Here is a 26,190-nt window from a genome sequence, read left to right on the forward strand (position 1 = left end):
CAATCATCGACACTCTGCCAAGCCTTTCACATGCACTGACTTTGGAAGATGGGTAGGATTATGGTCAATTACTATTACATATGAGGAGCCTGCTGGAGAGTTAAAGCTAGTGAGGGGCAGAAACTGATCCCCAGCTGAGGGAAATGAGGGGGTGATTCTGACCATACTGCCTTCACAGAACTCACAAGGGAGGCTGAGAGGAGGCTCGCTGCAATTCCAGGCCTGATAGCTTCCCGTCCATCAGGGAGTTCCAATGAGTTTGGAAACCAGGGCCCCTGGCCTATACATACTGAGAAGCTAGCCCCATGGACCTCCCAGAGTCAGGGATTTTGAGATTCTTGAGTCCTTTGAATCTAAGAAATGACGTTTTAGTATTCTGAGGTTCTGGGGTTGTGCCATTTTGAAGACTCCCTAAGGTCCCAGTATCTATGGGGAAGGGACCTCCATGACACCGCACCTCACCTCAAGCTTCAAACCTTGAACTTCTCCAAGAAGCGCCACAGGCATTACAGGGCCCAGGGCTTGTCATAGCGGCCAGATGGACGTCACCGACCACATCCGCCAGCACCCAAGCCGGCTGAAGGATGGAACGGCCAATTCTCAGAACGAAACCCGTGGGGTGGGGTATCTGTCCCCTTCTCTTCCTCCTGCATGCCGATGAAGCCAGGCGCATCTGGCTGCCATGACGTCAATGGCGGAAAAATCGGGGGGAAGTTGGGGGCTGTGACGACAGGGCCCAGATGCAGACCCCGATACGAGAAGATGATCTGTGTCCCCAGAAACATCCCCCAGGCAGCTTCTGAGAAACCTACTCAGAAAGGGACGCCCCGACAGACAGTGCAGGAAGCCGGCTGGCCAGCCCAGCCCTCCGGGTACCCCACCAGACAGACCATATCCAGGTCCCATTTCTGAGAATGTGTCTATGCATGCCTACGTCGAGCCATTCCATATGTGTCGGGGGAGATTTCCTATAAAGTCCTGCCAAGCATAGGTCCGGGGAGCTTCAGAAGTGACCACAGGCCAGCCAGGTGGGCCAGGCCAGTGGGGGGTGAGAACACCTACTCATTCCTTCCTTCATTCACTCACCTCCTTATGGTCACCACTGTTCTCCCAGGCTCTGGTTCCAAGCCCCCATAGACTCAGGCTTCTGATTCTCACGAATGAATGTTCTAAACCCCCAAGAGTCCCAAGAGACCAAGAGCTCACACCCTCCTTGATGCATGGACTCAACACCCACTTCCCTTGGCACCACAACTCTGACAACCACGAGGTGACAGCAAAGAAAGGAAGGAGCAACTGCTCTCCCAGAACCTTCCTTGTACTCTCCCAGGTTGCTGTCAGCAGCTGTGTGCCCAACCCAGTGCTCCGGGGTGGGATGGGATGGTGGGTTTCACACACACAGAGAAGCTGGCTTGTGAGCTGCGCGCACACACACACAAACACACACAGGAACACTTTGTGGAGAAAGAAATGGAGGTCTTAAGTCACCGTGGGACTGCAGAATTCTTTGCACTCGGGTGTCCTGTTCAGTAAAATGGGGATTGGACCTGCAGTCCCTTTCAGCTCAGTTCTGACTTCCTCTCAGACTAGGATTCCACGATTCTGAGAAACGGGGGTCCTGTCTGTTGGAGAGTGTAAGGCTGCAAGGCTCAGCAGAGCGTCTTGGAGCCATTGTGGATGGCTTTCTGGGTGAGGACAATGACAGCAGACCTTTCCTGGCTTGGATAGAGGAGGAGGAGTGGACACAAAGGCTCAGGAGTAGGCTTGGGGAGCAGAGATCAGGGTAAACTCTGGAGCTGGGCTGGGGAGCTCCCACAGGTCCCAGTTCAGGAGATGGCCTCTCTCCCCCACCTCCCTTCTCTGGCACCTGGCTCCAGGCAGGTGGAAGTCCAGAGATTACCTAGCCTAACCCTGCCCTGAACAGCTGGACAAGTGCAACTGTCAGCTGCCCACTCGACACTTGCACTGCACATCTAATGCCAGAGTCATTGTATCCATCCACATCTACATCATCACCCTGCAAACCTGCCACCCCCTCTCACCCCTATCTCAGACCATTTCAGTCTGTCCTTCCAAGCTGCTAAGGCTAAAACCCAGAAGTCACCTTGACTCTCCCTTCCTCATCCCCCACATCCAAGCCATCTGCACATTAGGTTGACTCCACCTTTAAGATATCCCCAGAATATCCCACTTCTCACCATCCCAGTCTTCGCCACCATCACTGTTCACCTGCAATCTCACCATAGCCTCTTCACTGTCCCTCAGTTCCCGCCTTGGCCTTCCTACAGTTTGTCATCCTCACAGCAGTCAAATGAATCTTTGGAATCCACGCCCCACTCAATCCCAGCACATGCCCAAACCATGGAGATACAATGAGTTCAGGTGGCTGGGATGAGCTGCCCTGTGAAGGGGGCAGAGAGGACCAAAGGGCTAAGGCTTGAAGACAAGGTCTTAGTGGCAAAGGAAGGGCCTGAGACCTACTCTGACTGAGGCTCCAGGCACCACCTGAACCCCCTACTGCCCCTCAGAAGACACATCCAAACCATGTCTGTGGTAGCATATGTGAACGAGCCATAAGCTGGACCTGTGCATGTCTGTGCATGGAGTGTGTGGGGGTACACATGTGTACTTGCGATCCTGACATCCATCTGCACATGTGTGTGTGCATACATGACCAGAGCTGGGTTCAGCTGGGGGGTCTTCAGGACATGCCCAGTCAATGCCTGTTCTGCCCAGAGTGGGTGTCCACGTGGTTCAGGCGGTTGAGTATTTCATGCACTCCCCAGCACATGTTTAACTCATTCTCTCTATTTTTCCCTCTGCAGCCTGCCCTCAGACAAGGACCCAATGCCCAACCCCAAGCCAGCCAAGCCCTCGGCCCCTTCTTTGGCCCTCAGTCCATCCCCAGGACCCTCGCCCAGCTGGCGCGCTGCACCCAAGGTCTCAGACCTGCTGGGGGCCAGGGGTCTGGGGGGAACCTTCCAGGGCCGGGACCTCCGAGGTGGGACCCATGCCTCCTCCTCAACCTCGAACCTCATGCCACCTTCACAGCTGCAGGTGAGGCCCAGGGCTCAGGATGGGGCAGGCAGGGTGGGGTACCTGGGCCTATAGGTGCCGACCTTTACTGTGGCACTGGGCGGGGGGCCCAGCTGGGGCGCAGGAAGTGGTTTCTAGGTCCCAGGCAAGTCTGTGACTTATGCAGATGTCACGGGGCCAAGAAAGTCCCCATTTAGCAGGTCTCAGAGATTCAAGGCTCTCCACGACCTCCCAATCCCTGTTTCAGGAGAGGAGGAGGCCCTGTCATGATTCCGTGAGCACAGCCATGTGTCCCCATCCCCGTGTGACCGAGGAGAGGGCTGGGGCCAGAGGAGGTGAGGTGACAGGGTTGAGGCCAGCTCTGCCACCTATTAGCTTGGTGATCTTTAAAAAGTCACTCAATATCTCTAAGCCTCAGTTTCCACACATGTAAAGTGGGGATAATCACCGTACCTACCATGTGGGGTTGTGGGGAAGAGTATCTGAATTAGACAGGCAAAACAGTGAGAACAAGGGGCTCACCCACCTCCTTCTTCCCCCAGCTTCCCACAGTGCCCCTAGTCATGGTGGCACCCTCCGGTGCACGGCTGGGCTCCTCGCCCCACTTGCAGGCACTCCTCCAGGACAGGCCACACTACATGCATCAGGTACTGACCCCAAAACAGGCAAGGAGGAGGGGGCAGGTGGGTGAACTAAGTAAGGGGAGGGTCACCCCAAGCCAGGCTGAACCATGGCCTGTATGTGCCTCACAGCTCTCAACAGTGGATGCCCATGCCCGGACACCCGTGCTGCAGGTGCGCCCACTGGACAGCCCAGCCATGATCAGCCTCCCGCCACCAACTGCTGCCACCGGGGTCTTCTCCCTCAAGGCCCGGCCAGGTCTGCCACTGGTAACACCTCAACCCCCACCCCACAGCTTCACATTACCCCGAGTCCCCAAACCCTTGAACGTGAGCAAGGGAGGCTGTTCTGAAACACAGTCCCCAGGAGGTCAGAGGTGTCAAGTCTCAGAGTCTTGGAAACTCCAACCTCCCAAAAATGTCAGGCTCAGAACCTTAAAAGGTACAGAATGTCAAAATCACGGAACCGCAGATCTCTGCAAAGTTAGTCAAAATGTCAGCGCTTGCGAATGACAGTCTTTGAGCTGGTCTGTCAGAAGCCTTGGGATTTCAGGACAGCGGAGCCCCCTGGAAGTCAGGGCCTTCGAGGTGCAGGAGGGTGGGAGGCTCAAAATGAGAAGCCTTGTGGGTCGAGCGCCAGAGCCCAACCAACAATTCCTAGAGGTGCCTTGTCCCCACCCTCAGGGATCAACGTGGCCAGCCTGGAGTGGGTATCCAGGGAGCCGGCATTGTTGTGCACCTTCCCCAGCCCTGGCGTGCCCAGGAAGGACAGGTCAGTGCGTGGGGCTAGGTGAGACCCTTGCCCTGCTGCCCCCTCCCCCTGACACCCCCTCTCCCCCCAGTACCCTTTCAGCTGCACCCCAGGGTTCCTACTCTCTGCTGGCAAATGGCGTCTGCAAGTGGCCCGGATGCGAGAAGGTCTTCGAAGAGCCAGAGGACTTCCTCAAGTGAGTGGCCCCGCCCAGCCCCAGTCCAGCGGGAGGAGGAGCATCCTGGGTTGCGGGGCATCTCTGGGGTGCAGCTCAGGCCTCATCCCAATAGGCAGTAAGCCAAGGCAGGGAAGAGCTGAGACTCTAGGTTCAAATCCCAGCCCCATCATTCACTGGCTGTGTGGCCTTGGACAAGTTGTTTAGCTTTTCTGGACCTCAGTTTCCTCAACTCTATAATGAGCATAAGAACACAGGTGGGTACTGTGATTTACCTTCATTTTACAGACGGTGAAACTGAGACCAAAAGTTTAAGTGGCTTGACCAAGATCACCCCAGTTCCTGTGTGAGAGCTGGAATTTGAACCCAGGCAGCCTCGCTCCAGAATCCATGCTCCTAACTGCTTTGCCCTGCTATCCTTCATGCAGAGTCCCAGCTTCTCAAAATGGCTGTCACTACCCTCCTCTACTACACACACCACACACACACACACACACACACACACACAACACACACACACACAAAATCTTCTCCAACTATACCCAATTATTAGTGGCAATTCAATACTTCCTACTCCATTTCACCACCAGGCCTTTGCACAGGCTGTCCCCTCCGCTTGGCCCACTCTCAGCTCACCACCCTGCCAACAGCTTCTCCAGTACCCTGACCAAGCTCAAGTGGCAAGCTCTGGGCCTGGTACACGGTGGGTGCCGAGTGGCATGTGTTGAAGACATGACAGGTGTGAGAGGAAGACTAGAGTAGAGAGGAGTGAAGGGGCTGAGGTTCAGAGGAAAGTGCCCCCAGAGGGTCAGGGCCCACCCCACTCCACATGTTGAGCCAGGAGGCCAGGCCTGCCATGGTCATCTACCTGGAATCTTCCCCCAATCCAGGCACTGCCAGGCGGATCATCTCCTGGATGAGAAGGGCAGGGCGCAATGCCTCCTCCAGAGGGAAGTGGTGCAGTCTCTGGAGCAGCAGGTGACACTGGGGGTGGGGGTGGGGGGTAGTGAGTGAACTGTATGTCCATCCTGTGCCGGGAACCCAAGCTCACCCAGGAAAGGCTGGCATAAAGGTGGGGGGTGGACCAGGCCCAGGGAACACCACAGCCTGGGCAAAGATTTGGCAGAGAAAGGCTAGGTTGAGGCCTTAAGTGGATATCTGTCCTCACAGCTGGTACTGGAGAAGGAAAAGCTGGGTGCTATGCAGGCCCACCTGGCTGGGAAGATGGCGCTGACGAAGGCTCCCTCTGCGGTGAGTGACCTCAGGCCCACAGGCTGCACAGACTGACAGGGATGGCGGGGAGCGGGGGTGGGGGGCGGGGGGGTACCTGCAGGGGATCTATTCTTATGCCCAAGCCCTAGAGATCTAGGGGTCCCTGGCCCCAGCTCCAGACACACCCAGGCCTGGGGACCTGCCACCTGCCACTTACAAACTTTCTGACCCTAAGATCCCAAGACATCATGATTCCAAGTTTTCAGATCAACAGCAAATAGCCAAACACTTACTGAGCACAGACTGGCGGCAGAAACAGCTACGCTAATTTGCAGGGCCCACAGCAAAATGAAAATGCGGCAGCCCCCTGTTCCAATTTCGAGATGGCAACAGCAGAACATTAAAAAAAAAAAAAGGGGGGGGGAGGGCCTTTCTGAACACAGGACCCCCATGCAACTGCATGGGTCACATGCACAGGAAGCCGGCCCTGGGGGCCAGGAGGTGGTTCTGAACACTTTCCTGGCATTAACTCACTAATTCAGTCTCTGGGATGACCCTGTGAGGTGGATACCACTTGCATCCCCGATTCACAGATCAGGAAAACCAAGGCCAGGGAGGTATAAGTGACTTTCTCAAGGTCTTCAGTGGGGTGGTAGAGCTGGGATTCCACCCCATCCTGGGGCCCCAGCACAGGGGCTCTACACGCTCAGTTGCCCAACTCACAGCCTGATAAATGCAGCTCAAGCTGCTCTGAGCCATTCCACATCAGGCTGGAAGTGAAAAGCAAACACTCTTGCTTTTAATCTTTATTTCACTTTTTTTTAACGGGAAGTTGAAGGTTCTGGGTAGCTAACCCCTCTCCCTCCCCCAGGCATCCTCGGACAAAGGTCCCTGCTGCATTGTAGCTGCTGGTCCCACAGGAAGTGCCCTTCCAGCCTGGCCCAGCCCCCGGGAGACCCCGGACAGCTTGTTTGCGGTGCGGAGGCATCTCTGGGGCAGCCAAGGAAACAGCACTTTCCCAGGTAGGATGGGCCTCACCCTACACAGTGGCCCCAGGCTCCTCACTTTACAGATTGCTGTTGGAATGGGTAGGTGGGGGCAGAATAGTGCCCCATAACTATGCTTCTGCCACCTCCAGCCCCACCCTCCAGCCTTTGGGAACAAGCACCTCCCTGCAAAATCTTCCTCTCAGGATTTCCAATGGCCTTAAAGCCCAAATGGTTAGCCCTAGCCCTAGCTCCCTTTGGGGATTTGGGCTGCACCTCACCCACTCCAGGCTTCAGCCACTTCATCCAGGCACCGGAAGGGAGGAAACTAGCGAAGTAATTCCTGAGAGTCCTCCCTCCCCCAGCCCTCAGAAAAGCAGGCCAAACTCACTCAAGTTGGCCAGGCCTGAGCTGGGTGCCTAACTGGAGGGTAGCCCTTGATTCTTATCCTGGCTCTACCCCTTTAACCAATTACATGCCTTCGGTGTGCAAGCTCCTTTACTTCTTTGCAATCTTGGGGGGAATGGACCCTATTTTGGCAGGAGTGGTGTAAAGGGTAAAGGATGCACCTGACACCAGGTACTTGCAAAAGCTGCTACCACTGAAATCTAAGTTAATGGCGGGCTTTCAGGCAGGGATCCTCGGCCTTGCGGAGGAAGGGGTTGCTAGGAGTTCTGGGATGAGGCCTCACTGTCCCCACCCTCTGACAGAGTTCTTTCACAACATGGACTACTTCAAGTTCCACAACATGCGGCCCCCTTTCACCTACGCCACCCTCATCCGCTGGGTAAGCAGGGAGCTCAGGCCTGAGGAGGAAGTGACGGAATGGGCGGGGGACCGCCTCCCAAGGTCCCAGCCTCCCCCTCAGCACCCTTGGGGGCTACTGCCTGGCACAGCCCAGCCCCAGGGAGCCCCAAGCTGTGCTGCAAAGGGGGTCATGTCATCCAGGCCAGTACAAGCTGAGATTTGACCCTGGACTCCCCTATTTCCTTACGTCCACCTCAACCCCATCCCTAGTTTCCTCCCAGACCTATAAAATATTCTGACAACTCCATATGGAGTTACCTTCTCCATCCCATCATGCTCGGCCTTTACCCTAAACCAACCCCTTATCTTTCCCCAGCCCCAATATACCCTAGTATGTGAATACACCCCCAGATGAACCCCATTCATAACAGCTTCCTTGTCACAGCTATCTCACCCTTAACTTCACCCCATTCTAACCCCTTCATCCAAATCTCCCCAATGCCCACTCCAGAACCTTCACCAGAGCCCACCCACATTAACCTGGCCTAACATTAACCCTAAACCTGAACCTTAATCTAGCACCGACCTAAAACTCCATACACCCCTGACTCCTGTCTCTGAACTGAACCCCAACCTAACACTTTCCTGACCCATAACCTCAAATTTGCAATTGTAATTGCTGACCCTTTACTTTATCCCTTCTTTAAATTCAAAGTGATGCAGTTCGCTCTTAGCTTCACTCAACACCTAATCCCTCAACCAGTCTCATTCTTGACCCTGAACCTAGTCACCTCCCTGACATGTAAAGTAACCCAATAACTAGGATAATCTCTGGCTCTTGACCTAAAGCCACACGTCATCCCATCCCTCACACCTAAACTCACTCCAGCCTGTCTCACGGCCTGACTAACCCCTTCCCTGACCTTTAAGTCTGCCTTTCAAATCCTTAACCTGATCCCTCTCCTAACCCTCAACCTTCCCAAACCCTGGAACCCCAATACAGGCCTTTGACCTAACTCCAGCCCTGGCCCTTAACCTGACCCCACTCCAAACCTCAGCCTTGATCCTGTCCCCGACCCCATGCCTCACCCCATTTCTAACCCCACCCAATCCCACAGGTAACCTTGTTCTTCAGACTTCACTCCATACCATCTCCCTCCTCCCCCAACCCAGCCCCACAATCCCACCCCCACACAGTCAGCCCAAGGTAGGCCCTGCCCCCCTGGGCCTGGACTTTGGAGGAGCTGCTCCCCTTAGCCCCGTCCCTCCCCACTGCCAGGCCATCTTGGAGGCTCCCGAGAAGCAGCGGACCCTCAATGAGATCTACCATTGGTTCACACGCATGTTTGCCTTCTTCAGAAACCACCCTGCCACCTGGAAGGTGAGCTCCTCTGGAGGCAGCAGTGGTGTGATGGCTTCGCGTACCCACTGCTGTGCTGGGCCAAGCCCAGAAGGAAGCAGGCCTCGTGCTGGGAAGCATATTGGGGAGGGGCAGGCAGTCCACTGTTGGGAGGGGCTGTGACCCCAGAGGATGACTGGCTACATCTCCTATCCCCACCCCACTGCCTCTGGCCTGGCTGGTGGGTCCCCCTTCTACAGAATGCCATCCGCCACAACCTGAGCCTACACAAGTGTTTTGTGCGGGTGGAGAGCGAAAAGGGGGCCGTGTGGACCGTGGATGAGCTTGAGTTCCGCAAGAAGAGGAGCCAGAGGCCCAACAGGTGCTCCAACCCCATGCCCGGCCCCTGACCTCAAGGCCAAGGAAGAAAAAGAAGGAAGAAAGAAAGGGGCCAAAATGGGGGGAGGGGGGCAGAGGTGGCGGTGGGGGGCTGGGCAGGGATGACAGGCCCTGGACATAACTGCAAGGACCAAGAAGTGCAGTGTCCACTGTCTTGCCTGTTAGGGGCCCAGCTCCCCAACTGACTCCTCCTGGCTCATATCCTCTGTACCAAGGCTGCTCAGAGAGGACCTGGCACCAGTCCCAGACCTCCACCCCTAGCCCACCCTCCTGCCACAGGCTCTGCAGCCAAACTGAGCCTTGACAACCTCACACATAGCCTGCCTCCATCCTCTCAGAACTGATCACAGGGCTGGAAAAGTCACACAGACACACAGATAGTCACAGGCTATGATCCTATCACTTGGACTCAATGCAAAGCCCTGAACACCAAGAGCCTTCCTTAGTATACCCAGACAACCTCACCACTGCAGTCACATAGGCAACCACGTGCAAGTTGTGCTGTCATTCAGTGCCTGATCCAGACGTACACACAGAAGCCGCCTCAGGGCACTCACATGGGCTCTGGTCTGGGAAAGTGATACAGAAACGTGACCTGTCACACACACACACACACAGGAGCTCATACAAGCTCCTAACACATGGACTCAGTCACAGGCACAGCCCATTAGAACTCCTCTGTGCAGCTCACATACACACACACACACACACACATGCCTAGCACCCGACAAGTCCCACAGACACACACAGGCTTGCCAAAACGTAACCCTGTGTCACACCTGCCACCCACCACACACACCTTCCCTGTGCCATATGCCGCCACCCCCAATCCATACCTCAGCTTAGACTGAAGACCAAGCCCCTCATTTATTTGGGATCCCAGGCCCCCAAATCCCATCCTCTCCCCCCAATAAACAGCAGCCTGGTTCCCACACTCTGGACAGTCGCCCTAGATCAGGGTTGGGGTCAGGAGTGTGGGGCGTGGGCAGGGTGCGGGGTCCAGGGCCGCAGGAGAAGGAATTAGACAGCAAACAGAGGGAACGACTAGGGCAAGTGCTTGGCCATTGTCTCCAACACCTCAAATCCCTGCAGAGGGCTGAGGATGGGGGCAGGAGACCTCTGCCGGGGACTGCTCCTCAGGCCTCACGGACCCTGCCCAGGAGGCTGGCATTCTCCTGGCGTAGGGCTCGGTAGTCCTCCTGGATCTTCTCCAGGTTGCTGAGTGTCTTCTTGCCCATCTCCGTCTCGATCTAAGACAATGTGAAGACAACCCCCCACCTCAGCATTCAGGGCCCCTTTCCCCACCCACACTCGTCACAACCCTCCTTCATCACGGCTGCGCTGAGCTCCTCAGGTCTGCCCCTCAAACGACACCTGCTTTGTCCACCACCAGGCCTTTGCACAGGCTGTTCTCTCAACCAAAAGCATCCTTTGCTACGTGGCAGGATTTCCCAGCAGATATTCAAACTGAAGCCTTTACCAATGGTCCCTGAGAGGCAGGTGTAAGCGCCCTTGTGGCAGAAGCTGGGGCTGAGAGTAGGCCATGTAGCCTGTCCCAAGTCATACACACAGCTACTAAGAGGCAAGGCTGAGACTCCAGTTATAGGCTGTGTCTGCTGCCACAGCTTCTCTCAACATAAACCCCCAAAGAGCTGATTCCCCAGCCATCCCCAGGCCTTACCTGCTCTTCAAGGTCTCGAACCTCCCGCATGATAGTGCCTGTGTCCTCAATGGTCTGGATAAGCTGGCTGCAGTTCTGGTGATGGCAGGAGCAGAGTGCTTTAACTCCCAACACACCCCCACCTCATCCAGCCCCCCAGGTGGGCTTCTCCCCCTCACCTCATGCAGAGCAGCTAGGTATTTATAGGCCTTCCGAACAGCATCATCCTTCTTGGCATCCTGACCAGACGGAAGGGATGGTGAAGTTTATTGGTGGGCTGTCACCCCAACCCCACCCTTTACAGCACCCTCTCCCACCCCCATCCCCACTGCATTCTTCATGAAGCAAAGCCAGGATAGGGCATCAGTAGGATTATGAGGCTCACGCGGGACCCAGGCCAAATCCTGCCAGTGAGCAGCTAAGCAAGCAGTGACCCCAGGTCTGAACCCAACCTTTGTGTCCTACCCACACGGCCCACACCTTGAACACGAGCTCATCAGTCACGGCGAACGTCCGGTCCAGTTTCCCAGAGAGGGAATTGATTTCCTTCTGGAGCTCCTTGGTGTCAGACAGGATCTGGCAGAGATCAGGGAAGCCAGTCAGCTGTGGGCACTTGTGGGCATGCCCTCACACCCAGAGAAGGCCCATGGCTTCGCAGTACAGGTGACTGGGCAGGCCACGTGTGGCTGCTTTGTGCCAGGGTATGGCCAGACAACTCTACCTACCAGAGGCTGTGAGGGTCCTGGGTGGCCATACCATACACACAAGCCCTTCGGGCATGTCTGCCCCTGTGGCCCACCCCCAAGGCCACAGCAGCGCACCTTAGTGATCTCTTCCTTCTGCTTCCGGATGTTGCCCACAATCTCCAGAATGCGCTGAGTATAGGCCAGCCGGGACACATCTCGGGGAAGAGTCTCCAGCTCTGACACCTAGGTAGGGACACAGTAGGCACTCCCCAGGCCTCCTGCCCCACCTACCATGAACCACCCAGGGTCCTCCCGATGGGCCTCACCAGCTGCTTATAGACTTCCTCTTTCCTGCGGGCCTCGTCGGCAGCTGCCCGAACACTCTGGTGTAGATCCTGGATCTCTGCTAACCTCCGAGATGACTCCAGCTGCCCAGGACCCCATGGGCAGAAGGAAGTGAGCAGAGCACTGGGGATAGGGGGTGGGGGTAGGATGGCCCCCCAGCAAGGGAACCTGCCCCACCCATGCCCCCAGGGCCCTACAGCCTACCTCCCGGCGATCCTGGAGCTTCCGTAGGTGGCGGTACTCAGCAAGGAGTGGGACCCGGTGCTTTTCCCACTGCCCTGCCAGGTGGATGACCCGCTGGGCGCTACTCTCTACCACAAGCTGGGTGGGGTAGATGGAGGTATGTCACATGGACCGGACCCCTTCAGCCCCAATCCACCTGTTCCGTCCAGCCCCGGCCCCAGCCCCAGCCCCAGCCCCACCTGCAACTTGGCAAGGTTGGCAGCCCCATCGGGCAGCAGTTCCACTGCGCGGCTCTTCAGGCGCAGGGCCTGCTCTCGCTCCGCTGTGCTGAGCTCACTCTGCCGACACTCGGTCTCCACCTGGCACACAGTGACCCCCCAACTCCCAAGTCAAGTGAGAGATCCAGGCCATACACCCCTGCCCACCTGCCCCTCACTGAGGCTGGAAAGCCAGGGCCCACATCAAGATCCCATAGATGACTGACTGCAAAGCCCTCTTGCCCCTACAGGCCTCTCAAACCTTTCCTGATACTGACAGATGTACCCTTAAGTACTGACAGACACCCACAGACCCCTCCACTCCCCATGGGGCCACAGTGACCCCGAGAGAGCCCTGGAGAGCCCCACTAGCCCCTGACCACACAGATGCCCACAGACCCCTCAAATCCCTCCTGCTCCTCACAACACCTACAAGTCCTGACTTTTACCCACAAGCTCCTCAAACCCGTAAGGACCCACCAACCCTTAGAACAAGAAGCCCCCCTGACTCTGTCTCCTCTAACTTCCAGATTCTCCTAAACTCCCACCACAGGTCCCTAAAGTCCCCCACAAAGCCTCCTGCCATCCACAGACCTCTACAGATGAGCTTTCGAGTCCCTCTAATCCCATCCGGCCCTCCTTCCCACCCCAGCCCCAGCCCAGCAAACCCCCTTCCCCACAGCCCCTCACCTGCCCAAGGCTGATTCCCAGTGTCTTCATATCAGCTTCAACCTCTTCAATGTTGTGGTTCACGCCCTCCAGCTGCTCCCGAAGGGACTCTAGTTCCTGTTCTTGAGCTGCCCACGTGTCCTGGAAGGCACAAGGCAGTTAGGGCGGGGAGGGCTTCAGGCGCAGCTGGTAGATAGGCAAAGGCCCAGGGCACCCCACACTGTGCTGCTCACCTGCTCGGGCCGCCGGGAGGTAGCTGGCACATCTGACACCTGTGCTGCCTGGGCCTCAGGCTCCTGGGACAGTGAGGAGGGGGCACCACAGCTGCCAGGGGAGCCCCTGACCCCCACAGCCCAGCCTCAATCCTCCACCCCCACCAAGCACTCTCCCCACACCATACCCATGCCACTCAACAGCTGATGGCTGTCAGACTGTGATGAGACGAGGACAAAGACCTCCTACACATGATCTATCCGTGACCTCAAATAGATAGGCAGTTTCTTCTCATAAAGAAACCTGGCCCTTAACACAGTTCCTGCCCATCCCTGCCCATCTCTGAAGTCTCAACTGTCCCTGAGAAGGATGAGGGTCCCTTTGGGTCACCATCCAAGAAAAAAAGATATTCCCAGAGAAAACTGCCTGGAGAAAGGAGGCATTTGCACAAGGAACACCCCCACAGCCCTTACATGGTTACCACCTATTCACCCTTTCTCCACTGAAGTACCCTGGGACACTAGGTGAGCCCTCTAGGAGACACCTCTCAGTGGGGAGAGGGCAGGCCTGGAAGGATAAAGGTGCAATGTGTGCCCATGGAGCAGCCCTCCAAGCCTGCCACAGCTCCCGCCAGCATGCCCCATCTCCACTCAGGCCCCACCAACCAGTTGGAAGGTGAACTTCTCCGAATGCATGAAGCGAGAGCCCTTGGGGGCACCAGTCCTAGTTCCAGCTCCCCAGGCCTGTAGCAGCTCCCCCAGGTCTCGGGCTTGCGTGGGGAACCCCAGCGGGGCCCAGCTTTGGCGCAGATACTCAGCCAGGTGCTTTTGTAGCCGTTGCCGCTGAGCCCGTGTATCCTCCTGGAAACAGGGGGCAAGGTGAAATGAGGGGGTAGAGGCCCATCTGGCAACCCAGGCCCTGCCTTCTCCAGGAAGCCTGCCTGTCAGGGTGCCACAGACAAGCTCATACATACCCTCCAGCCTATCCCATGGCCCATTCCACCAGTTCCAGATCTCCCCAAGGACAAGGGTCTACTCTTCCTCGCAGCTACACTTCTCTACACCCACCTGCTCCCCACACTGGAAAAGGACATGGGAAGAAAGAAGAGGAAGCATGAAGCCCCCAACTCAGAGAGAGACACAGTTTTGACACTGATAGGACCTGTGGGGACAAAACAGGCACAGAGAGGCGAATGAATTAGGCCAAGAAGGGGGCATAGTCAGATAGTGGAACAGAGACAGAGAGAGACAAGAACAGAGAGTTTTAAAAGTCAGGGATATCAAATTATGAATTCAAGTGGCAGATGATAGAAAAAGATCACTGTTCATTTTGTTGGGTGTGAAAATGGTCCAGCGGTTACATTAAAAAATGAATGTCTTCATCACCCAAATCAACGAGTTAAGTCCTTGATTTTGAGGCCTGCTCTCGTAAAGCTTATGTAGGTAGTGGAGAAGCTTAGCCTAGCTATAGGTATGCCTAAGAGTTACTTCTGGAGGACCTCTGTTGTTGCTCAGATGTGGCCTCTCTCTAAGCCCAACTCTGAAAGTGAAACCCCTGCCCTCCCCTCTACATGGGACATGACATCCAAGTCTCCCTGGCAGCATGGGTCTCCCAGGAATGAGCCTGGCCCTGGCACTGTGGGATCAACAATGCCATCCTGACCAAAAGGGGTAAAGAAGTGTAACAAATAAGGTATCAGTGGCTGAGAGAGTTCAAATATAGTCAAGAGGCTACTCTGGAGGTCACTCTTATGCAAACTTCAGTTAGACATTGGTACCTGTCATAATTTGCTAATCCCCAATAAAAACCACTCGAGTCAATCCTAAAGAACACCTAGAGCAATATTTAAGATTCTACAAAGATTCCATGCACTAGGGTAACTTCCCAGAAACCTACAACCTCCAGATGGGTCCCTGACCAGGTAAGTCCTGAAACCCAGAGGGCCCAGCCTCTCTAGAACATCAGCTAGTTCCATCTCCCTACCCCATATTATTGACAGTCCTTTCCAACATGAAAAAGTTAGAATGGCCATAGCCCAAACACCCCTAAAGAGTGGGATAGAAAGATCAAAGGTGATGTGGAGTTATACAGAGGAGGTAGGGTGTAACAAACAAGTATGACTGGTGAATCATTATGCTGATATTTCTTCTAGCCTCTAGTACTTTAGAGCAGCTAGAAGTAAACACCTAAAATTGTACAACTGTAACCCATACTAAACTCTGAAATTTGTTCTACAACTAATTGTTGTGCTGTGCTTTGAAATATATTGCTTTTTGTACATATGTTATTTTTCACCAAAAAAATATTCCTTCTGGCCTCCAATGTTCTAGAGTAGCTAGAAGGAAAATCTGAGATGATGGTACAGTAGCCCAAGACAAAGTCTGGGATCTGTCCTATAACTATTGTTGAAGAGTGCTTTGAAATGTATTGCTTTTTACTTTCTTTGCTTTGTATACATGTTATATTATACAATAAAAAAAGTTTAAAAAAAAAAAGAGTCTACAAAGGTTCCACGCACTACGGTAACTTTCCAGAAACCTACAACCTCCAGATCGGTCCCTGGACCAGATAAGTCCTGAAATGCAGAGGGGTCAGCCTCTCCAGAACATCAACTAGTTCCATCCTCCATCCCATATTATCAACAGCCCATTCCAATGCAAAAAAGTTAGAATGGGCACAGCCCTAAAGAATGGGAGAAAGATCAAAGGTGATAGTGTAGTTATACAGAGAAAGTCGGGTTTAACAAATGAGCATGACTGTTGAATCACTGTATTGATATTCCTTTTAGTCTCCAATATCTTAGAGCAGTTAGAAGCAAAAACCTAAAATTGTGGAATTGTACCCCATACCAAACTCTGAAATCTGCTCTATAACTAATTGTTGTGATGTGCTTTGAAATGTATTGCTTTTTTGTATATACGTTATTTTTCACAAAAAAGAAAAAAAATCAATTGTGATGATTAAATGCACAGCTATATGATAATATTGTGAACCACTGTACACTTTGGATGATTACACGGTATGTGAATATTTAATATATATCAATAAAAAAATAAATAATTTTTAAAAAGATCAAAGGAGAAGGTGGAGTTTTAAAGAGAAGATAGGATTTAACAAATGAGTATGAATGCTGAATCATTATATTAATATGTCTTTTAGTCTCCAGTGTCTTGGAGCAGCCAGAAGGAAAAACCTAAAATCATGGAACTGTAACCCATACCAAACTCTGAAATCGATTCTATAACTAATTGTTGTGGTGTGCTTTGAAATGTATTGCATATGTTATTTTTCACAATAAAAAAATTTTATATTTTAAAAATAAAAATATATTAAAAATGAATGTCTTTATGAGTTAAGAGATGCATTCTTAAGTATTTAGAGTTGAAGTGACATGTCTAGGGTTTACTTTAAAATAATACAGGATTATAAAATAATACAGAAAAAAAATTTTGAAGAGCATTGAAGAAAAAGATTGGCAGAATGCTTACAGTTGAAGGTAGACAGTAAGTACATAGGAATCACTATAAAATTCTACCTTTGTGTTTGAAAATTCCTAAAAGTTTAAAAAAGAGAGAGGCAGAGATAAAGACGGGACATATGGCAGCCAGGGGCTGGGCAGACAGAAAGGGACAAAGAGGCAGAGAGGAAGAGAAGACAGATTCAGAGGCATACAGAGAGGGAGAGAGAAGTAGCATGGAAATGAGAAGACAAAGAGAGGGGCGAGAAAGAGAGGCGCGAAACCACAGAACGAGAGAAAATGACAGGAAGGGACAGAGCCGAGATCTAGAGCCAGGAAAAATGAGCATTAGTAACAACCGCAGAGACAAAGAGTGAGAGACGCGGGGACAGGAAGAAGGTGGCAGAAATAGGAAGGCGGGCCACAAATCCTGACTGCTCTGGTTGCGAGGAACTTCATGCATGTCAGTTCACTGTAAGCACTCCCCTGAGAGAAGAGTGCTAAAACTACCTCATTTTTTCAGAATAGGAAACTGAGGTTCTCAGGAGGGACAATGACTTGTCCAAGGTCCACAGTCTCTCTGACTCCAACGTCCCAGTTCTTTCAGATGGGAGACAACAGAAGAGGGGACATGATGGGCAGAGGAGAGAGGCGGAAGACCCACGAGAGAGGAAACAGGAGCAGCAGTGAGCAGGAGCCTCGGCAGCAGGGAGCCAAGCACATGGCTCTACCTGGGGCGGGAGACGGTGCGCACGGCGTAGCCAATCCTCATCCCCCGCGTGGTCCCGGCCTGTATGCTGGCACAGCTGGATGGTGTGGTGTTCAAGGAGCGAGGCCGCCCTCCCCACCGGCTGGGGCACCTGAGTGGGGACGAGTGGCAGCAGGGGACTCCCCTGGAACTCGCGTGGCTCTGCGGGCAGACACAAAGTCAGCTGGCCTTCCCTCTTCTTGATACAGTCAGGGCTTCCTCTTCCCCCTCTCCCCAGACCCTCCCCATGGCCTCATACTCACCTCCTCTGGAACTCAACTCGGGCACAGCCAGCCTGCTGGCATGGAACGGCTTCTGGAGGGCAGAGCCCTGGGGGGGAGGGGGGGCAGAATCAGAGCCTCCAGGAGAAAGTGTGATGAGGACACCAGTGAAAGGGGACCAAACACCTGAGCTTCCGGGGGGGGGGGGACAAGGCAGGCAAGATGGGACACAGGAGACTGACAGGTCTCGGGAGATCCCACCTGGATGTGCTGCAGCTTGGGAGTTCGAAGGAGAGGCGGGACCCAGGGCAGGGCCAGCTGGTCCCGGATTTGGTTCCCAATGGCGCGGAGGAGAATGGCTGAGTCACCTATGCGGGGTATGGAGGGGGAGTGTTAATCAGGTTACAAAACTGCAACTCCAAAAATGCATACTCTGGGAACCTAGCCATCACCCCCACCCCCATCCCTACCCCCAAGAAACATATCTATCTAGCTATCATCTTCACACTCATTCATTCAACAAGCACTTATTAAGTACCTACTATGTACCAGTCACTGTTCTAGACACTGGGGATACCTAGGTGAACAAACTAGAGAACTATTCCTGCCCTCCTGCAGCCAGCCTCCTAATAGAGGAGAGAGACTATAAATAAGAGAAGTAAAACAGAGACTGCTGTCAGGTGGTGACCAGGAAAGAAAGATAAGGACTACTGAGAGGAGGACGAAAAATGTTTTAACTTTATTTTGAAACACTTTCAAACTTACAGGACAATTACAAAAACAACACAAACTCTATACAGAGAACTCTTACACACACACACACACCACTGCCACATACCCAGATCCACCAATATGAACATTTTGCCACAATTGCCATATCATTCTATCTAGCTAGCCATCTGTCTATCAAGGAGGATGTGATTTTAACAAGGTAGTCAGAGGATGGGTCAACTTGAGGTGACATGTGAACAGAAACCTCAAAGAAGTGAGGGGGTTAACCAAAAGGATATCTCAGGAAAAGAATAATCCAGCGAATGATAAGGCCCTAAGGCTGGAGTGTGCTTGTTATATTTGAGGAGCATTGTGCTGGTTTGAAAGGAAGCATGCCCCCTAAGAAAAGCCATGTTTTAATATAAATCCCATTTCATAAAGGTAGAATAATCTCTATTCAATACTGTATGTTTGAAACTGTAATAAGATCATCTTCCTGGATGATGTGATTTAGTCAAGAGTGGTTGTTAAACTGGATTAGGTGACGACATGTCTCCACCCATTTGGGTGGGTCTTGATTGGTTTATTGGAGTCCTATAAAAGAGGAAATATTTTGGAGAATGAGAGATTCAGAGAGAGCAGAGCAGAATGACATAGCCACGGGAAGCTGAAGTCCACCAGCCAGTGACCTTTGGAGACGAAGAAGGAAAACGCCTCCCGGGGAGCTTCATGAAACAGGAAGCCAGGAGATAAAGCTAGCAGATGACGCCATGTTCACCAGGTGCCCTTCCAGCCGAGAGAGAAGCCCTGACTGTGTTCGCCATGTGCCTTCTCACTTGAGAGAGAAACCCTGAACTTCATCAGCCTTCTTGAACAAAGGTATCTTTCCCTGGATGCCTTTGATTGGACACTTCTATAGACTTGCTTTGATTGGACATTTTCTCGGCCTTAGAACTGTAAACTAGCAACTCATTAAATTCCCCTTGTTAAAAGCCATTCCGTTTCTGGTATATTGCATTCCAGCAGCTAGCAAACTAGAACAAGCATCAAGGAGGCCAGCATGGTTAGAAATGAGTAAACCAGGAGAAAGGGGGTAGGAGGTGAGGTCTGAAAAGCCCCACCCAACACCAACTCATTACTTGGGTCAGCTCAAACCCCACCCCATCCCCCTGTCCTGCAGCCCCTCGCCAACTCCCACACCTACCACCTGGCTCTCCTGGGTACACATACCCTCACCCATGAGAATATCTAGGACCACCACCCTCGCCTGACCTTCGCCCACCACATTCCAGGTACCCTGTACCTGCCGGCTGATCTGCATCCTCAGAAGCATCGGTGGGTAGACGCTCAGCCAAGAAGAGAAGCAGGTCCCGGAGGTCAGGCTCACTGGGGTACAGGAAGTTCTGATAGCCAAGCTCCAAGGGATAACCCAGGTCCTGAGGGCAGGTGGGGGCAGGGCACATCAGCCAGGCAGGCAGGAATTCTCCTGGCCTGGGAGCCCTGGGCCCAGGCCACAAGGCACACGCTGTCTCACCAACCACCACCACCTTCTGAACCTGCCCCTGGCTCCCCTTGGCCTCCAGGCCACTGCGGGGAGCCACAAAGTCATGATAGCTAATGCTACAGAGAGCAACGAGTAAGACGAAGGTTCTGACCTTTCTATGACTCAAACTCCAGAAGCCATAAAGAAGACGGGTATTTCTAAACACATGAAGAGAAATAAAACTTTAAAGAAAAAAAATACAACAAAGTCAATAGAGTAATGACAAGCTGGGAAAAAAATACTTGGAGCTTATTGCATAGATAAACAGCTAATATACACTATTATATAGAGTGCCTAAAAATAAGCAAGGACAAAAAAAGGCTGGCAATACAACAGAAAAGTAGGCAAAAGGTATGAATAGATAATTCACAGAAAAAGAAATGAAGATAGCCCTTAAACTTATGAAATACGTCCAACCTTGCCCATAAGAGAAATGCAAATTAAAAGTACACTGAGATTTTTAAGGTGATGAAAATGTTCTATAATTGAATTGCTGATGGTTGCAGAGCTCTGTGAATACACTCAAAACTACTGAATTTACACTTTAAATGGGTGAACTGTATGGCACGTGAATTATCTCAGTAAAGCTGTTACCAAAAAAAAAAAAAGTAGAATAGAAAATAAAAAAGACACTGAGATACCTGAAATGAGTGCTCAGATTTAGCATCACCAGTTATGGGACAATCTGACATAACTCACTTCTGATGGGATGCACTGGGAAGCAGATAATATTACTTTAAAAATCTGAATCTAATCATGAGAAAACAATCAGACCAATTCAGACTGTGGAGCATTAGGCAAAACAATTAGCCTGGACTCTTCAAATCTATCTGTCCTCCTGAAAGTAAAAAAAAAAAAAAAAAAAGACACGAGGACCGTTCAAGATTTCATTGAAATCCAGCCTGTGCTGCTTACTGGTTATGAACTTGGGCCAATTATTTAACCACTTAGAACGTCAATTTCCTATCTGTAAAATGGGACTAATATTACCTTGCAGCTGCTTTAAGGAATGAACGGGCCTGGCTCACAGTAAGAGCACAGAAGTGGAAGCTCCTTATTACTGTTGTGGTGATAAGGGGCTCAGGAACCCACTGCTGACCAAGCAATGTCTGTAAACTTCACTCATCTATTCCTTCCTTCCCAGACTCCTCCCAGTGAACATATGGCAAATGTCTGTCCATAAGTGTTTACTCTTGGGTGGATTAACCCCTCCTTCTCTGCACCCCACAAGGTCCAAGTGGAGCAGCCAACCGCAAAGCCTATCATGCCCCCCACACCCTGCTCCTGGTTGACATGTGACCCTGGCAGTGCCCATTAGAGTTCCAGGGGGGACTGATAAACCAGCAGTAAAAGAAAGAAAATCTTTTTCTGCCAGAGTTGCTACTGGCCTGGAGCTGAATGAACTCTGAAAGCAGACTTCTGGGATTCAAATCTGAATACTGACTCTTAACTGTGTGACTTCAGGCAGATCATTTAACCTCTCTGTGCACCACCTTCCTCATCTGGAACTATGGAATATTAACAGTACCTATCTCAGAAGGTTGTTTTGAGAATTGAATGGGTTACTACAGTGCCTGGCATACACTATGCACTCAAAAAAAAATTATTATAAGTGCTTGTGTATGTGCGTATATACAAAGTCACAACATAAGATATTGATTTCAGGGGATCACGGTCAAAGAAGCGTGAAAGCCACTGACTTTTAAGCTACTTTTCTTTGGGATTCTGACACTTGCAATCAAAGAGTTGTGACTGATAGGGATACTCATTCCAGGAGTGGGGTGTGTGAAGTGATAGACACCAAAACATGGAGGTAGTTGAGTGGCAGAAACTGGTGCCAGAAATTGGGCACATGAAAAAGCAAACAGCAGAAGGCGGCAGTGCTGAACTGAGGTGGGCTATGGGGACAGCACTCAGTTGAGTTAAGAGATCCCTTCTGCCTGCTGCTGGCAAACCCAGGCTGCTGGAGGTCGGCAATTGCATGCATGTCTTGACCACTGAAAAAGCCATATTCTCTGCCCCTTGCTGAAGTCAGTATGAACAGAAGTAGGTACATACCAAACCCATCAGGAAATAGGACTCAGAGAAGAAAGGAACAGGGACCTAGGGGAAGCCTAACCCCCAGCCCTTCCTCAATACCCCCCACTGCACTCTCTCCTTACCAAACAGGGTCATAACTTCCCCTTTATAAAGTGCCTTCCTTTAGAATCCAGCCCTGGGCCAGGAAGACAGGCTGCCTGCCTCATAAGGTCACCAAGGGCCCCAGACAGAACCTGAGAGCTCCTGAGAGCTAGATCGAGCTGAGAACTAGGGAAGGGGCAGAGCTCTGGGGCCTACTGCTAAAAGACAAACTGCACAATTGAGGTTCGAATTCTAGAACTCTGACCGCCCTGCTCCCTTTGTCTAAAGGGACATTTTCACTGTAATTACCCTACCGTCCCTCTACCACCACACACTGGGGACATTAGGAGTGCTTAGACTCACTATGTAGTTCTGGAATGCAAGCAGCCAGATCAAGCCTATTCAATGATAGTCACACCACTCACAGAAAGCTTATCATATCCAGCTTGTCATACATTAATTCCATTTTCATCCTCACAGCAACCCAATGAGGTAGATAATATTCTTATACCCATTCTGCACAGGAGGAAACTTCGGCGCAAAGAGGTTAAAAGACTGACCCTAAAGTCACAGAGCTGGTGAGCCAGGAGGGATGGCATTACTTGGAGAGCTTCTGGATACAGTAGCTGGACACTGGAGGGGTGAGCTCTTACTTGGAGGGGTGAGTGCTTCATCATAGATGTACTTTATCTATAGCAGCATTCAATTGGCAAGGGCCTGGAGGGAACTTGTCCACACATGTCTAAAGCAAAGGCCAACTTATCTATACATAACTAAAGTCAAAGCTAACTTGTCTGTACATTTTTAAATCACTCGCACATGCCTCAGAGAAGTTATCTGTGAGGCAACTTATCTGACACTCTCCAGGCTCATGAAACTGCTAGGACGTTCTGACAGTCTTTAAACCTGGGTCCTGATTTCCCCAAAACCAGGACTTTGTCAGAACTAAGTTTTGTTAGACAGCGTTCCATCCCCTTATAAGATTTGCTTCTCTCATTGTTTTTGCTTAGCCAATCATATTTTAGCTTCTGTAACTTCACTGCATTTACTATATAAACTGTCTCTTTCTCTGGAAAAAAAACAGAGCACTTTTGTCTCAGCATACAGCGGCCCTCAATTTGCAAATTGATTCCTTTTGATAACTGATCTTCTTGTCTAATTTCTTAAAATTTGTCTTTTATTTGACAATAGAGACATTTGGGGAATTGTGCTCATGAAAGGCAAGATGTGTGATGGTTGCCACAAGGGGAATACAGCAGAGAAATTGTTCCAGTTAACCAGCACACTTTCCTTTGGGTAACCAGCCTCCCCCACAACTCCCCATGATCCTGAAGAGTCACAAATCAGTGTTCTATAGGGATTACCATGTGATCCAGGCTGGGCCAATCAGAGTACACAGTGATTGGTTTAGGAGTGAGCATGTGATCTAAGCAGGGGCCTTTTCTAGAATTATCAAATGGGCCCTATAGGGAAAAAAAAAATCTTGGTGCAAACCTGAAAATGTGGGAGCCGGGGACAGCCAGTGGTCACCCCAGGTACAACCTAGATCGATTTACTGAATCCTCACACAAACCTTTCACTTTTAGCATCTCCATCTCTCAGAGAAGGGAGCTGAGGCCCGGGAGGGTGAAGGCCACACAGTTAGCAAGTGGTGGAGCTGGGGTCTGAACTACTCAGGCAGTTTGACCACAGAGTTGGCAACCTCAACCACTAATGAGTGCTAAGCCACAAGGGGAGGTGGTAGAGAGGAAAGGCAAGAGTTTCAAAGGAGCCTGGTGACTTTGTGAGGGAGGAAGGGAGAACATAAGTGTATTGGGAGAAGGCCACTCACCATGCAGGCCTGGGCCAGGCTCATGGCTAGGCGGAACCGGGCAGACATGGCAAGAGGCAGCAGGGGGCTGAGGCCAGAGCCCACCGCAGGGTTGATCACACGCAGGCAGCGGACCACAGCCTCTACAACCAGCTCAGTAGTGAAGGCCCGCAGCGTTTGCACATCTGGAGGAACTGCCCTGAAGAAGAAGCGGGCAGGCTCAAGGAAGGGAGTAGTCAGGAAAGAGGGATCAAGCTGGGGTCAGCCTCCCTTCTGGAGGCCCCAGGACCAGGGTGGGGGTAGAGAGGATGCCCACAGTTCTGACACATCCTGGGTGTGGGTAACTGTGACTTCCATTTGGAAAACTAAGAACTGGGGAAGGCCTCAGGTCTTAAGATCTGGGTGAAAGAGAATGGCAGAAAGAAGTGATCTGAGTTTAGAAAGTCTCAAAATTCCCCTACGCAGAAGAGCCCCAAATTTCAGTGGTGCAGGAAGGTCAAGGGGCCCAGGTAGCATGGACTCCAGATATCACGTCCCCTGCATGTCAGGGCCCCCCTAGATATTGAGCCACTGGGGTTTTGAGGAGACTAGATGTTGAAAGGCTAGAGTTTTCAGGGGATCCAAACATCATGGTCTCTGAATGTCAAGATCTCTAGATATGAAGACCTCCTAGTTTCTAACCTTTCAGAAATCAGTCTCCCTAAATGTTGGTATGCTGAGTTTTAGGACCCCAGAATGAAGGAGTCCTTGAATGTCCAAATCACTAAGTGCTAAGGTCGCCAGACTTTAGGGTCCTGGAGTTTTAAAAGGCCCCGGTGTCAGAGAACTAGAATTTTACGGTTTCCAAGTGTCCAGTTCGAGATTTGTGGTGTCCCTCGAAGCCAGGGTCCTGGGGTTTTAAGTTCCTTGGTTCTTATGGGTACAGGTGTCTTGGGGTCTCTAGATATCAGAGTCCTGGAGTATTAAGGCCCCCAGTTGTTGGTATGCTGGGATTTTAGGTTTCCCAGATGTCAAGATCCACAGATTTCAGGGTCACGGGTTTTGGATTCTGCGCTTTTAAGGCTGGGGGACGTCCGAGTCCCAGACTTTTGAGTTTACTGTGTCGGGGTCGAAGGGTATGGGAGGAGTGTGTTGGGGGTGAGAGTGGGGGTGAGGTCTTAGGGTCCTGGAAGTTGAAGTCCTGGCTGTCAAAGTCCCGAGTTTTAAGGTCCCAGGTGACGGGGTCCCGGGGTTTGGGATTCCCGGACAGGGGCATTCCGGGGTGGGCGGGGGCTGTGTGCTTACGTGCCGGCTTGGCGCAGGGAATGGATGAGGATTCGGTCCGCCTCCTCCATCGTGAGCTGGATCCAAGTCGGAGGCCGGGTCGAGGGCCGGGTCCGAGCGCGCGAAGAGTGCAGCTGTTGAAACCCAGCTCCGCGCCCGCGGTCCACTGAGTGTCACGGGCTGCGCGGGGAGAGCCGGGAAGTGTAGTTCCGTGAGCTCGCACATCACACACCGGATGCCTAACGTCCGGGTGTGTGGGTGAGTGCATGCCGGTTTGCGCGCGCAATGGCCGCTAGGAGATGTAGTTTTTCTGTCTGCAGACTGGTGGACTCTTCCAAGCAGTCAAGGGAACATGCCCTACGTGAGTGTGCGTGTGCGTGTGTGCGTGTGTGTTTGTGCGCGCGCGCGTATGCTGGGAGTCTTGACTCATTCAGAAGTATGGAAATTAAGAGCAGGAGCTTTATCACAAAGCGACTCACTGGGCTTGAGTCTCCGCTCTGCAACTTACTAAACGTGCAACCGTGGGCAGGTCACATAACTTTCCAGTGTGTCAGTTTCCTCATCTGTAAAAACGGGACTATTTATACTACCTGCCTCATAGATTAAAACAGAGTTAATTTATGTAAAGCGTGTACTTTGTGCCGGACATACAGTAAGAAAGCTTTATATAAATGATAGTTACTGGTATTCATGCATTCAATGTTTTATTTTAATATGTTATACATATTTGTACACTCCAAAGAATAATTACCCAGCCAACATCCCTGAAACCACCATGTATTGAAAAAACTGTCCTGTCACCACTGCATGGTAGTGCTACATTTGTAAATCACACGTCCGCATATGTGGGGCGGTGTTTCAGAACTTTGTTCTGAATTACTGTGGCTTTAAATCAGCCTTTATATCTGACATGGGAAGACCACCCATCTTGTTCTTTTGTAAACGATTTTGGCTTTTTTTAGGTCCTTTGTACTTCTATTTAGAACCAATTCATCAAATTTCACAGAAAATCTGTTGAGATTTTAATTGGGATTGCAT

General features: G+C 51.7%; 2 protein-coding genes across 2 annotated transcripts; one reads left to right on the plus strand and one right to left on the minus strand.

The window, feature by feature from the left end:
- Positions 1-2,827: 2,827 nt before the first annotated feature.
- Positions 2,828-9,276, plus strand: FOXP3 (forkhead box P3). The gene is made up of 11 exons (XM_077146437.1): positions 2,828-3,057; positions 3,579-3,683; positions 3,789-3,924; positions 4,338-4,428; positions 4,499-4,603; positions 5,473-5,560; positions 5,753-5,833; positions 6,666-6,816; positions 7,491-7,567; positions 8,807-8,908; positions 9,127-9,276. Exons 1-11 carry the CDS (start codon positions 2,848-2,850, stop codon positions 9,274-9,276), a joined length of 1,296 nt encoding a protein of 431 aa, XP_077002552.1. The 5' UTR covers positions 2,828-2,847.
- Positions 9,277-9,350: 74 nt separating this feature from the next.
- On the minus strand, positions 9,351-25,361 carry CCDC22 (CCC complex scaffolding subunit CCDC22). The gene is made up of 17 exons (XM_077146763.1): positions 25,174-25,361; positions 23,911-24,088; positions 19,719-19,851; positions 17,966-18,072; positions 17,747-17,813; positions 17,467-17,645; positions 13,944-14,138; positions 13,299-13,361; positions 13,087-13,206; positions 12,379-12,498; positions 12,161-12,277; positions 11,938-12,039; positions 11,747-11,854; positions 11,406-11,501; positions 11,105-11,164; positions 10,947-11,021; positions 9,351-10,515 (listed from the first exon to the last, which is right to left on the minus strand). The coding sequence occupies exons 1-17, from the start codon at positions 25,221-25,223 to the stop codon at positions 10,402-10,404; spliced, it is 1,884 nt and encodes a 627-aa protein (XP_077002878.1). The 5' UTR covers positions 25,224-25,361; the 3' UTR covers positions 9,351-10,401.
- Between the last annotated feature and the right edge of the window lie 829 nt (positions 25,362-26,190).

The sequence above is a fragment of the Tamandua tetradactyla genome, chromosome X (assembly GCF_023851605.1).
Source record: "Tamandua tetradactyla isolate mTamTet1 chromosome X, mTamTet1.pri, whole genome shotgun sequence".
NCBI classification, from domain to species: domain Eukaryota; kingdom Metazoa; phylum Chordata; class Mammalia; order Pilosa; family Myrmecophagidae; genus Tamandua; species Tamandua tetradactyla.

What these genes read in the sequence shown, in the direction of transcription:
- FOXP3 (XM_077146437.1), top strand. Translation starts at nt 2,848, where the DNA reads ATGCCCAACCCCAAGCCAGCCAAGCCCTCGGCCCCTTCTTTGGCCCTC. An exon ending in TGCAGTCTCTGGAGCAGCAG is followed by an intron (nt 5,561 to 5,752) that starts GTGACACTGGGG and finishes CTGTCCTCACAG; the next exon opens with CTGGTACTGGAGAAGGAAAA. An exon ending in AGGAAACAGCACTTTCCCAG is followed by an intron (nt 6,817 to 7,490) that starts GTAGGATGGGCC and finishes ACCCTCTGACAG; the next exon opens with AGTTCTTTCACAACATGGAC.
- CCDC22 (XM_077146763.1), bottom strand. Translation starts at nt 25,223, where the DNA reads ATGGAGGAGGCGGACCGAATCCTCATCCATTCCCTGCGCCAAGCCGGC. An exon ending in GCCTGGCCCAGGCCTGCATG is followed by an intron (nt 19,852 to 23,910) that starts GTGAGTGGCCTT and finishes ACCTGCCCTCAG; the next exon opens with GACCTGGGTTATCCCTTGGA. An exon ending in CGAGTTGAGTTCCAGAGGAG is followed by an intron (nt 17,646 to 17,746) that starts GTGAGTATGAGG and finishes GTCTGCCCGCAG; the next exon opens with AGCCACGCGAGTTCCAGGGG.